This window comes from Amblyraja radiata, chromosome 20, assembly GCF_010909765.2.
Source record: "Amblyraja radiata isolate CabotCenter1 chromosome 20, sAmbRad1.1.pri, whole genome shotgun sequence".
Classification (NCBI taxonomy): Eukaryota; Metazoa; Chordata; class Chondrichthyes; order Rajiformes; family Rajidae; genus Amblyraja; species Amblyraja radiata.
The window spans coordinates 25178544-25191866 of NC_045975.1; the positions used below are offsets into that span (position 1 = coordinate 25178544).

Here is a 13323-nt window from a genome sequence, read left to right on the forward strand (position 1 = left end):
CAATTAAACATGTTTGAAAAGCCCAAACTGGATTAACTGATCTTGCCGATGGAATGAGATGAAAACTATTTTGTAGTCTGAAGAAGGGTCTTGACCTAAAATGTCACGTATCCATGTCATCCAGAGATGCTGCCTGACCCACTGAGTTATTCCAGCACTATGTTTTTTTACTCATGATTTCAGCATCTGCTGTTCCTTGTGTCTCTCTGTTTAGTACAATAATCCCTTATTCACTGAGGTGGATAAACGAAAAGGTAACACCAGGGCAATGGTAAACTATTAACAGCAAAAAAAAATCAATAAACTTGTTGAAAATTTTCTTTACATATTTAATACAAAACAATCACAATACAGAAATGTTCAAGAAAATAATCTATTATAAAAGTACTAATCTGGTTCACAAAATAAACAAATATATTTTAATACAAGAACAGTTATGAAATCCATCATGGAGAAAATAGCAGGACTTAAAATGCTTCTACAAAACACATTATTCAAATTAAATTGAAGAAATGGAACTGTATATTAGGGCAAACTAAATACTGCATATCATTTTGACTCAAAAATATAAAGAGTAAAAATATTTTAAAAGTTAGGCTCGAAGTGGATAAATACAACAACAAGCTAGAGTAAAAATTCAAAACAATTACAAATCAATTAGCTAGTTCTGAAACTTGGTCACCTGTCTCCCATGTAGTGCATTACGATCCTCAGTACCTTATTTGTTGTGTTATTGATGGGAACAAACACAGAGATACAGCTCATTGTGCCTTTTATAAATCAATAAATTAGAGATGGTACAAGACCTTCCCCCAATATGTTCCCCTCCCTTACAACAACATAGCTTGCAAAATTCTAACAATCCCCTTACGATGCCATCCATGCAGCTCCTTGGAAATAAAGCAAAAAAATATTGTTGAGCATATACAGGGTACAAAGTTCTATGATGTTATTCAACTTATTTTTAAAGATGATCAGATGGAGCAGATAAATTGTGTTTTACCATTTTATTTGGAAAGGAGATAGAAATGGGCAGTATGGGGCTGGGGAACTATGACTGGAGTGGAGATAGCCAGAGATTATGAGATCCGTAACGGTTAGGAGATGATGGCTTGGTGTTAATATGTGGGGCCAGAGTCAATGGGATCCGAGGAGATGTCCGATCTGGCCTCAGCCTGGTCGTCTGATTTTGTTAGAGAAGTTAATAGAAGCAGGCAATCTGGGGTTGGGTAATTTTTTGTGGGAGGTAGATAGAAGCTGGCAGAATGGGGCTGGAGAATTTTTGTGTTATTTATACAAGGTAGAAAAAATGCTGAGAAACAAATGCATGGACCTGGAACAAATTTGCACCTGAAAGAATTAGCAGTGCCACAGAACTGTTCCACACCAAAAGTATGTGCCACCAAGAGGAAGGTATGAAGTGGGGGAAAACTAGCAAAACATCTTGATTAGTGAGAGTTCAATAAAAATAATGATTGTACAGAGAAAAATATAATTAATGGCAAACGCATGATTTAGCAGTGAAGTGCTTAGAGGATTAAGCTCTCTTAATTGCATACAACTGTCTTAAAACAATATTTTATTTTCTTCAAATATGGGTAGGATACTGAAAGTTAAATATGCTCTATATTTAGTCCAAATCTTGAACATGTCAAATACTCAATTTTTAATTTGGAGTATTGCAATACTCTGCCAACTCATTTTCGAACACGGAAAAATTCATTTCGGAGCCATTCCGAGTCTTCGTATAATCGTGGGTCTCCAAGGCAAAGAGTGGTTCTTTTGTAGGAATAATAGTATAACATAGCAACTGGGAATGAAATAAAATTAAGCAGTTTCAGGTTAGTGCATCACATTCGAAATTCTCTATATTAACAGATCGTGTGACATTCCAACATACCCATACTCAATGCAGCTGCATGTTTAAACCCTTAATTGGTCAAATAAGTAGCTTCTTCAAACTCAACCAACCAAAAAATGTTTTGGAAGAATTATTCTATCACTGTCAACTCCCCCCAACAATTGGCAATTTCCTAATAGTTGGCATCCTTTTCAACACTGGATGCTTATTAGAACCAGTCAGACAACTTTGGAAAATAATGTTGGCTTTATTTTCTATGTTAATCTGCAATGTAAAGTTCCTTGATTCTAAGCAAATGCTGGTTCTCCTTTTTGCAAAGTGTTTTGTTCGACATTTAGAATGATGCTTTCAAATATTTGCTTCCTTCTAATGTAAATCACATTGGTTCCATCTTGTGCATATAATTAGGATTAATCCTGTACTTCACTCACGCCCATGTCCCTATTGCACACATTTTCTCTATTCAGCCCTGGGCATGCATCTGCCTGTCAACCCCCTCTCCAGAGAAGCTGCCTGACCCGCTGAGTTACTTCAACACTTATGTAAAGCAGCACTCGTAGTTCCTTGTTTCTCCATTTATCTGCACCAACAATCAGTTCACATTACTTTCCTCCAGTATAGTGTTGCAAAGTATAGTTGCGAATATAATCTCAGTGATCGCAGAAATAAATCCCAAACAATACCATTACTGGACATTTTTGGACTGCTGTGTTCTTGATCTTATCTACAAACCAACATTTCAATAAAACTAATACTATGCATGGACATTGGGTGCAAAAGGCTGAGATTCAATACATTTCCTTCTGTTATGTTAGTGTTTTAATATATGTTTAGTGGCAGAGAATCCAATCTCATGGAAAGTCAATAGCTGTGTGACAAAAGTATCTTAAAAAAGATAACCATAACAACTTTGTCTGACAGCTTTCTTACCAAACCGTTGGAAGACAAAAAGTACTTGAAGCCCATTTGTCCACACAAACTTGTGCCGATACCGCCATCGCAGATTCTGTGGTGAACAAGATTAAATAGCTTAAGTAAATAATTATGGAAACATATACAACCACTTTCATCGACATGCAAATAGATTTAGAATTGCCTTTAACACCCTGGCTTCTGTGCATCAACTAATACGATTAGCTGTCTAAGAAAACCAAATCCCTTTGACCTTCTTTCTCGTCCCAGACATAATTAAGAATACAAACACTGTCAACAATTGTGGTCCTGAAAATGAGTACTGATACAATGTTCTGGCTTTATCCCTGCATTAGTTTTGAAGATTAAAGGAAGCTTTGTTTATTTTGAACTAAAATCTGCATCTTAACTCTAAAGAAGCATGACCAGATTCAAATTATCCTTCTATTGCGACCCTAGAGATTTGTGGTTTAGGTTTATTATTGTCACATCTACAATGAAAAGCTTTGTTTTACATGTAGATCAGATATACCATAAATAGGCACAAGCAGTTCAAACTCAAGTACAATAGACAGTGCAAAGAGGGAAGATACAGAGTGCAGAATATAGTTCTCAGCATTGTAGTGGATCAGTTCCATAGACAAAGTGCGATGTCCACAGTGGGGTAGAGGTAAATTAGACAGTGCCCTAGCTTATGGAGGAACCATTCGGAAACCTGATAATGGAGGAGAAGAAACTGTTCCTGATTATGTTCCTGGTTACCCAGCACATACTCACACCTACCCCAAATGGTATTCCAAGCCTTATCAAATCAACCAGAACTGGACATTCATTGTCCAATTTAGTTATAACTAGATCAATAAACCAAAGATTGTTATACATAACAAGTTATAGGGAGCTTGAGTTTTAACATATTTGAGTTATAGGGAGAGGTTGGTTAGGCTGGGTCCTTTTTCTTTGGAGAGTAGGAAGCTGAGGAGTGACCTTATTGAGGTGTGCAAGATCATAAGTGTCATGGATAAAGCATGGTCACAGTCTTTTCCACAGGGTAGAGGATTCTAAGATTGGAAGGCATAGGCTTCGAAAGGATGGGGTAAGCAGAAACATACCGATGTGAAGAGGACAAAATAATAAGCTTTAAATACATGTGGAAAAATACAGCTATATGTATGGAATTAATAATATGGAAGGAGGCATCACAATCACCTTTCCACAATTGACACAGACTGGAGTGAAGACCGTGAGGGAATTTTATTTTCTCCTTAAATAAGAGCTTGAGACTTTAGTTTTTCTTACCACATAAGCATGTTGTCTTTTGCAAGTTTGCTTCCAAAGCTCCCCGATTTGAATTAAGGACTTTCTATCTTTGCTAATTACCAAAATATTCCACATTCATCCAGAAATACTTTTTTCTGACACAAAGAAAGATTACATTCACATAACCCTCAACACTTCTAATCAAGAAGTATGCAATTTAATACAGTGAACAATAGAACACATCTAATTGCTGCAAGCCTTGCATACCTGAATCCAAACATGAAAGCTGACACTCAGAAAAAAGTAAATTCCAGAGATAATAATGGTTCCCGTAAACCTGTGAATCAACAACTTGACCAGCCCTGCTTGAAAGACAAATGTGTTGAAAAACATCAGGAAGATAATGATGATATTGAAGAGGATTCCGATGTCTTGTATGCTGAAAATAGGGAAAATAGTTAGATTTTCGGTATCAATTGCACAGAAACAATGGCAATTAAAAGAAAATAGCAATTAAAATAAAAACAGACTTACAATTTTATAGTACCTCTCTTCAAAGTACGTTAAACTAATGGCCTATTGTTGAAACACAGTCATCGTAGTGAAACAGTAAATGAGTCTGTCAATTTGTGCTCAGCAATCTTGTACAAACAGCTTTATTAACCAGATCTATTTTCATGAGATCTGGTTAATAATGATGAGAGTTAAATAAACTTGTGTGTAGCTAAGAGATTCCAACTCCCTAAAAGGGAAACTATTTCTGATAGAATCATAGCATAGAAACAGATCCTTTGGCCCAACTCGTTCATGCCAATGTCAATCTGAGCTAGTCCCATTTGACTGAGTTTGGTTCTTTTCTATCCATGTACCCATCCAAATCTTTGAAACATTGTAATTGTACCGGCCTCAAAAGTTTCCTCTGGTTACTCATACCGTAAAGCCAGGTGTGAAGAAGTTGGTCGTCAGGTCCCTTTTAAATCTTTCTCCTCTCACCTTAAAGCTACGGCCTCTCGTTTTAAACTCCCTTTCCTTGGGAAAACAACTATGACCATCCACACTATCTATGTCCCTCATGATTTTATATACCTCCATAAAGTTACTCCTTCACCACGAAATAAAGTCCTATCCAGCCTCTATTTATAACTGAAGCTCCCCTGTCACAGTAACATTCTTCTGAATATTTTAGGCATCTCTCCAGGTTATATTCTCATTTATATGTTCATTTACCATGTTGAAGAAGAGGGGGAGAGCAAAAATATTGTCTTAACCTGGTATAATCTTAAAGAAGCATATTCTTTCAATTTTTCACATCTAAGCTGTTTGTCTCTGCCTAGATTATTTTGTTTGGGAGGGATATGGGACTCACAAACCTCCAATTTCACTATTTGCTAGTTGTCAGTATGTCTCTATACAGTTTTAAAGCAGATGTGAGGAGCTACGGCCCAGAGCAAAGGGCATTACCAGGACAGAATAAAGATGATTACAAAAAAATAACTAAACTCTACATATATTGTTCATGGGTGTTCATATAAAATGCCAAGTATTTAAAACTTGTTTTATCACAGACTTGGGATAGAAAACATAATCTTCAATATGGTTAGAAATTGGTATCAGGGAAACTTTATCCAGAGATCTAGAACATTAATCCAAAGACATAAATTCAAACCCTATATGGCAAGCAATTTTATTTTAAAAGAACCCCAAATTAATAATGGTCATGTCCCCTCCCTTCACTATATGTTCTTCAAGGAAGGGAATATGCCAACTTCACCATGTCTGGCCTACACTTGACTGTAGACCAACCAAAGTGGTTGGTTCTTAACAACTTCCTCAGTTTGGAGCAATTAGGAATGTAAAATAAATGTCAACATTGCCAGCAAATCCCATGAATAAATAAATAAATAAAAAATTGCCAGAAGAACAATTCAGTGAACTGGTTAGTTACAAATATTTCTACTTAAACTTGAGATAGTACAACATTGTGCACATTAAATCCTGTCATAGTTCACAAGGAGAAAGATAATTTGCAATGGCATTGAAGAAATGTTTAACAAAGTTGTAACAAAATGTGGGGCAAACGGTTTTGTGCTTGTATATTAAATTATAAGAATAGATAGACACAAGAAAGGAAGAATTGAGGAATCCCACAGTTTTAAGATTCTGAGATTGAAGTGTACAATACACGATGTAATGAGTCTCAAATTCAGCAGGGAATGCGCAAAGAATGGAACATAACAACATAATCAAAATAACTGAATATAATATAATCAACCTTCCCCTCTCCTCCACCCTTATGATATTGGTAAATGGCCCCATTAATCTATTAGTGTTAATATACATAATAGCACTTACATGAATATTATTAGAGGAACAACTGTTTCGATTAGTAACAGTTCAGCGAAGGAATTGGCCAACAGGTCGAAGATCAGTATAATGAATTGTACTGACAGCACAAGGCTGTAGCTTGATACTTGGAGCATTTTCCGGTGAAGTCAGTGTCAACAACACGGAGAATCAGTGGCACTATCATGCAAAGTCATGGTCTCTGCAATAAACTAAAACACAGAGATGCATTTCAATTACAGGATAGAAAAATGTGCACATTACATTAAAACATTATAAAAGATTCTGGCTCCCCCTCCACCCGACACATTCACCACCACCAGTACTGGGTTACCGATCTAGATTACTGGGGTTGGCAGATAATGCCTCCATCATTATATCCAAAACAGTAGTCTGATAGAGCTTAACTAATTTAGCAAGAGTACAAGGAATATTAGTTTTGGATTGGTGGCGATGAGTAAATGTACAGGAGATAGAACATCTGGGTGAGTGGTGCTACGATATTGATTTCAGATTCAAGATGTCGCAGGACCATGTACCAGTTTTTAATGGTGGATCTGTAGTGGACTAAACAAGCAGCTACAAATTCCAGGACATTAACACCTCATTTGACCAGTCCTGGGCCCAGCATATGGAATCAATCACAAAGATGGCATGCCACCACCTCTTCTTTTTTTAAAGTTTAGATAGAATACCCTAAACTTTTAGAAATTTACTGTAAAAATTACCCTGACTGGTTGCATCATGTAGCCTGGTATGGCAAAGTACAGGAGTGCAAGCAGCTGCAGAGAGTAGTGAATTCACCCTGGTACACCTTGGGCACAGCCCCCCACTTGATCAAAAGTATATACAAAAGGTGCTGCAAGAAGGTAGCATCAATCATCAAAGATCTCCACCATCAGGCAGGAGGTATAGAAGTCCCACACCAACAGGTTCACAACAGCTACTTTCCTACGACTATCAGGTTCTTGAACTAATCTACACAACCCTATTCCTATCTCGACAATGGAACGCCTCAGTCTACCTCTTCCACCGGGTGGCGCCGTCATCGATGGCAGCCTCGCCAACGGTCTGTCTGATTTTCGTCTTTTTTTTAGTGTTTTAAAAGTATGTGTTAATGTTCTCTGGTTTGTTTTATGTGGGGGGTGGGGGAGGGGATTGGGGGAAACTTTTTTTCAGCCTCTTACCTTGCCGGAGATGCGATTGTTTTCCAGATCGCATCTCTGGTCGCTCTGCTGCCTAGCATCATGGAGCTGGAGGCCTTGCTCAAGACTGACTTTGAGCCCCACCGTGGGGCCGTGGACTTACCATCAGAGCTTGCGATCCGTTGCCTGGGATCGACGCTCCAACTGCAGCCTGCGGATTTCACTATCGAGGAGCTCGCAGTCTCTGGTAGAGGCTGATGTCGGGAAGCTCCAATCGCAGGTTTCGACCAGCCCCGACCACGGGTAGATCACCCGTCAACGGAAGGCTCGAGGCCCCCGACCGCGGGAAAACAAAGAAGGGAAGAGATTGAACTTTTTTTCGCCTTCCATCACAGTGAGGAATGTGGAGGAGTCATTGTGGTGGATGTTTATGTTAAGACTGACTATTACCAACCACTTTCTGTTATTTGCACTATCAGTTTATTTATTCATGTGTGTATATATTTATATCATGGTATATGGACACATTTATCTGTTTTGTAGTAAATGCCTACTATTTTCTGTGTGCTTAAGCAAAGCAAGAATTTCATTGTCCTATACAGGGACACATGACAATAAACTCACTTGAACTTGAACTTGAAATGTATTTTGTGTGTTTCGTTGCTTTTTATTGGTATGACTGTACGGCAAATCAAATTCCTTGTATGTTACAAAACATACTTGGCTAATAAAGCAATTATGATTATGATTACATGTTTTTGACACTCGTCTTGTTTTTTGCACTATCTTCTGGGAGTGTGTGGAGTGTAACTTATGTTTGATTTATGTATAATTTATTTTTGTGTTCTGTCTAGCTCTATGAACCTGTCATGTTGCTGCAAACAAGTCTTTTCATTGTACCTGTACCTCAGTGTGAATGACGATAAGCTTGTACCTCAGTGAATGACGATAAGCTTGAACTTGGATAATAATGGCCAACAATCCATTTATCTTCATAATTACTTGTTGTACCCATCTGCCAACTTTGTGTTTGATTAAACAAGGCCCCTCTGATACTTTTGAACTACCATGTACTGTATTCCCTCCCCATTTAAGCAGTACTCTGTTTTCCCTGCCAAATTCCTCCACAACATCTGGCAGTTTTTTGCCTGATGAATAAATCCCTCTCCATATCCCTTTGCAGACTCTATCCTCATACCTTCCTTTCCCATTTGTATTTGTATCATCAATAATTCTGACTATTCTAGTCAGAATTGTTGATTATACAAATACAATTGGGAAAGGAAGGTATGAGGAGGATGATGTCTGCAAAGGGATTATAAATAAGGATTCATTCAATCCCTTCATCCACATCAATAATTTACACTATAGATAATTGAGACCATAACATTAGCATGTCCAATTCACTGGGACCTTTTTCAGATCATTGAGCATTTTAGAAGATTGCAGATAACACATGCACTGTCACTGCAGCCATTGTTTTTCAATACCATCAGATCCACACCATCAGGTCTAGACATCTTGTCAGATTCTAGTCCCAATAGTTTCTAACACTTTTTCCCTACTGAGATTGATTCCTTTGAGTTCCTCCCTACCGTTAATCCCCAATTTTGTATTATTGGGATGTTGTTAACTAGCATGGCCAAATTTAAAATATTTGTTCAAAATCTCTGCCTTTTTCTTCTTTTCTATCAATAATTCTCCAGATTCATCTTTCTGGAAAGTACAGGCAATACAGACACAATGAAAGATTCTGGTTTGTGGTAGCAGTGAACAGAAGAAAAAAAACTTTACTCATATAATTTGATATGAATCAAAATGGAATTAACGGTCACGGGTTTAAATTGGAGACGGATGCCTTTAGGATCTAGACATGTTTTGTAAGCGAACACCCGACAACTGGCAGTAATAAACTGAAACAATTTAGTCATTAATTGCAGGGTACGTGTTGATCGACGAAATGGTAAATTAGGGTGTGTTCCTTGTGAATATATATAAGGTGGGGTCCCGAATTCCCGAAGGCTCCCTCCAGACCTCTAACAGCTCCCATGCCACGCTGACCATTGATCAACCGTTCACACTAGTTCTGTTATCTGAATGGTGGCCGATTAGGAAAAGGGGAGATGCAACAAGACCTGGGGGTCATGGTACACCAGTCATTGAAAGTAGGCATGCAGGTGCAGCAGGCAGTGAAGAAAGCGAATGGTATGTTAGCATTCATAGCAAAAGGATTTGAGTATAGGAGCAGAGAGGTTCTACTGCAGTTGTACAGGGCCTTGGTGAGACCACACCTGGAGTATTGTGTAAAGTTTTGGTCTCCTAATCTGAGGAAAGACATTCTTGCCATAGAGGGAGCACAGAGAAGGTTCACCAGACTGATTCCTGGGATGGTAGGACTTTCATATGAAGAAAGACTGGATAGACTCGGCTTGTACTCGCTAGAATTTAGAAGATTGAGGGGGGATCTTATTGAAACTTACAAAATTCTTAAGGGGTTGGACAGGCTAGATGCAGGAAGATTGTTCCCGATGTTGGGGAAGTCCAGAACAAGGGGTCACAGTTTAAGGATAAGGGGAAAGTCTTTTAGGACCGAGATGAGAATAACATTTTTCACACAAAGAGTGGTGAATCTGTGGAATTCTCTGCCACAGAAGGTAGTTGAGGCCAGTTCATTGGCTATATTTAAGAGGGAGTTAGATGTGGCCCTTGTGGCTAAAGGGATCAGGGGGTATGGAGAGAAGGCAGGTACAGGATACTGAGTTGGATGATCAGCTATGATCATATTGAATGGCCTACTCCTGCACCTATTTTCTATGTTATACCACTTTCTCATCCATTCCTTACACACCAGAGGGCCAATTAACATACAAATTCGCACGGCTTTGTGATGTGGGGGGAAATTTGAGCATCTCTATGATACCCCAGCGGTCACAGGAAGAACGAGCAAATTCCACACAGCACCCGAGACACGACCGAACCCGGGTTTCCAGCACCGTGAGGGAGCAACACTACCGGCTGCGCCACTAAGATTCATTTCCTCTTCACTATTAAATGCACTTTCTACAACTTGAGAACGTGGAGCTTGGTGGTGACCCAAGAGAGAGGCCAGAGCTACACCGTGGCTCACCTTGTCGCCAGGCCCGCCGTCCATATGCTCGCAGCCATTCGGGCTTTCATGGAAACCGAGGACGCCACGCCATGAGCGTGAGCACGCGCATTCCCGCGCACGTCCGGCCGCACCGTCGTCAGGACCCCTCAACAGCGGCACCAAGTGGAGAGGAGAGGAAGGGAAGGGCAGCACCAGCCGTCTGCCAAAGATCATGGAGCGCTGTCTGCCACCCACTCGGTCACTTCCAAAGATCATAGATCTATGGTGTTTAAGAAGGAAGTGCAGATGCTGGAAAATCGAAGGTACACAAAAATGCTGGAGAAACTCAGCGGGTGCAGCAGCATCTATGGAGCGAAGGACCATCTATAGATCTATGGTCTTTGGTCACTTCTGCAGCACTCAAAGGAAGGTAGACACAAAAAGCTGGAGTAACTCAGCGGGACAGGCAGCATCTCTGGAGAGAAGGAACGGATGACGTTTCGGGTCAAGACCCTTCTTCAGACCGGTTAGGGAGATGGGGAAACGAAGGATATAGACGATGATGTGGAGAGATAAAGAACAATGAATGAAAGATATGCAAACAAGTAACGATGACAAAGGAAACAGGCCATTGTTAGCTGTTTGTCGGGTGAAAACGAGATGCTAGTGCGACTTGGGGTGGGGATAGAGAGAGAGGGAATGTCCGCTACCTGAAGTTAGATAAATCAATAGTCATACTGTAAGCTGGTCAAGCGAAATGTGAGATGCTGTTCCTCCAATTTGCGTTGGGAGAAAGCACTAGGGCAGACAGGAGCACTAAAACCCAAAATGCGTAGCAAGGAACTGCAGATGCTGGTTTACACCGAAGAGCTGGAGTATCTCAGCGGGTCAGACAGCGTCTCTGGCATAATATAATAAAGATTCTAGCGAGTGTAAAGATAACACCTATTCCTTCGCTCCATAGATGCTGCCTCACCCGCTGAGTTTCTCCAGCATTTTTCTCTACCTTCGATTTTTCCAGCATCTGCAGTTCATTCTTAAACAAATAAAATTTGGTGATTTTAAAGATGCTGTTGGAAACGGACATGGTACATTTAAAGGGAGGTTGGCAATAGGACCTCAATAACCCATATGCTTCACTCTCAGTAAAATGGTGCGCCGAGGAGCAGGAACCATGGAATGAGAGCAGTGGGAACAAATGATCAGCTTTTAGGATATCCAAACAACGGGAGAGCAGGCAGAATGTATAGAATAAGGAATCTAGATGCTGGCTTCCAAAGGAAAGATACAAAATACTGGAGTAACTCAGTCTGAAGAAGGGTCCCAATTCAAAAATGTCACCTATCTATGTTCTCCAGCTGTACTGATTGACCCGTTGAGTTACTCCAGCACTCTGTGTCTTTAAACGAGATAGCATATTATGGTGTATATCAAGAACGGAACTCACTATCAAAACATGGAGGGGACGGGGGACACAATTTTTGGGCGGACACGCGCGCATGCGCACACTCACACAAAAACCAAAGATCTTAGAGCGGAGCGGAGCTCTAAGATCTTTGCTAAAAACGGCGATTTTAAAATCGGGATCACAAAAACTTGGGGGGGGGAGATGTCCCCCACCTCTCAAAACATGGGGGGGGGGGGGGGCGTGTCCCCTCTGCCCCCCCCCCCGGGTTTTCCGCCCCTGCTCTTTTACCAATACCCCCCCCCCCCCCCATACAGCCGCACCAGGTCTCGCAGCACAATTTTGCATTATAGAAAGTTGGAGAAACGTTTCAAGTGGGGACTCTTTGTCACGCTGATGGAGTGGAGAGGAGATAGCTGGTAGAAAGTGATGAGGGGCAATTATCGGGCAAGAGCTGGATCCAGGTGAGGAATTTTGATTGACAGATGAGTCAGTGGAGAGGAGATGGGAGATAAAGAGCAGGAAGGGTGGGAGAGATGAGTGAACCAAGGGATCATGGAGAGCGTGGTCTCTGCAGAAGCAGAAAATGGTGGAACTGGAAGATGTATAACAGCATCAACATTGAATTATCCAATTGCAGGTGAACCCTTTCTCCACCCATAACTTCCCTTCCCCCGAACCGTGCACACGTTTCCACTACCCCATCACCTAGTTCCTTTCCTCTCCTCCCATTCCTCCTTACTCCATTTTTCATCCGCCCCCCTCTTCCCTCTACCTACCCTCTAATCATTTTATTCCCCACCTGCCTTCTTTATCAAATCAGATCTGCACTCTTTTGTCTTCTAAATCTCCAGCCTTGGTTCCCATCGCCACCCTTCTCACCACTCTCCCCTACTTATCTGACAATCAACCCATTTCACACCTAGACCCACCTATCATTTGTAGGCTCTTGCCCCATCTCTTTCTACCAGCTGTCACCCCTCTACTCTATTAGTTAGAAGAAAGGTCGCTTGTCAATTTCCTTGCATAGATTTTGCCTGACCACTGAGTTCCTCTAGCAGTTTGTTTTTTGCTCAAGATTTCAGCATCTGCAGTCATGCTCTCATGTCTCCAAACATTTTTTAAATGTATATTCTTTGTCAAGACTGTGGTTTAAAATAAGACACTGGGAGAAATCTCTGGAATAGAATCAAGTTTGCATATCTCAGCTGAAGGATGACACCTTCAGCATGATATAATGCACACTGTCAGCCTAAATCTGCCTGCTCATGCAAACTATGCAACATCAACATCATGTGGAGGATGTGGAAAG

General features: G+C 40.4%; 1 protein-coding gene across 2 annotated transcripts; it reads right to left on the reverse strand.

Moving 5' to 3' along the window:
* Window positions 1-315: 315 nt before the first annotated feature.
* Window positions 316-10789, reverse strand: tmem138 (transmembrane protein 138). Of its 2 annotated transcripts, XM_033039095.1 has the most exons (5): window positions 10646-10789; window positions 6383-6585; window positions 4298-4469; window positions 2792-2867; window positions 316-1810 (listed from the first exon to the last, which is right to left on the reverse strand). In XM_033039095.1, exons 2-5 carry the CDS (start codon window positions 6508-6510, stop codon window positions 1698-1700), a joined length of 489 nt encoding a protein of 162 aa, XP_032894986.1. In that variant the 5' UTR covers window positions 6511-6585; window positions 10646-10789; the 3' UTR covers window positions 316-1697. The 2 variants fall into 2 exon arrangements, with proteins under 2 accessions (XP_032894986.1, XP_032894987.1); XM_033039096.1 differs by lacking the exon at window positions 6383-6585 and having other exon boundaries at window positions 889-1810; window positions 10646-10776.
* Between the last annotated feature and the right edge of the window lie 2534 nt (window positions 10790-13323).

Excerpts from the sequence above, each read along its gene's own strand:
- tmem138 (XM_033039095.1), bottom strand. The coding sequence starts at position 6,510 with ATGCTCCAAGTATCAAGCTACAGCCTTGTGCTGTCAGTACAATTCATT. Across the intron at positions 2,868-4,297 it reads GCTTTCATGTTTGGATTCAG|AATCTGCGATGGCGGTATCG; the intron begins GTATGCAAGGCT and ends TGTTCACCACAG. Across the intron at positions 1,811-2,791 it reads TTTTGTCTTCCAACGGTTTG|TTGCTATGTTATACTATTAT; the intron begins GTAAGAAAGCTG and ends TTTCATTCCCAG.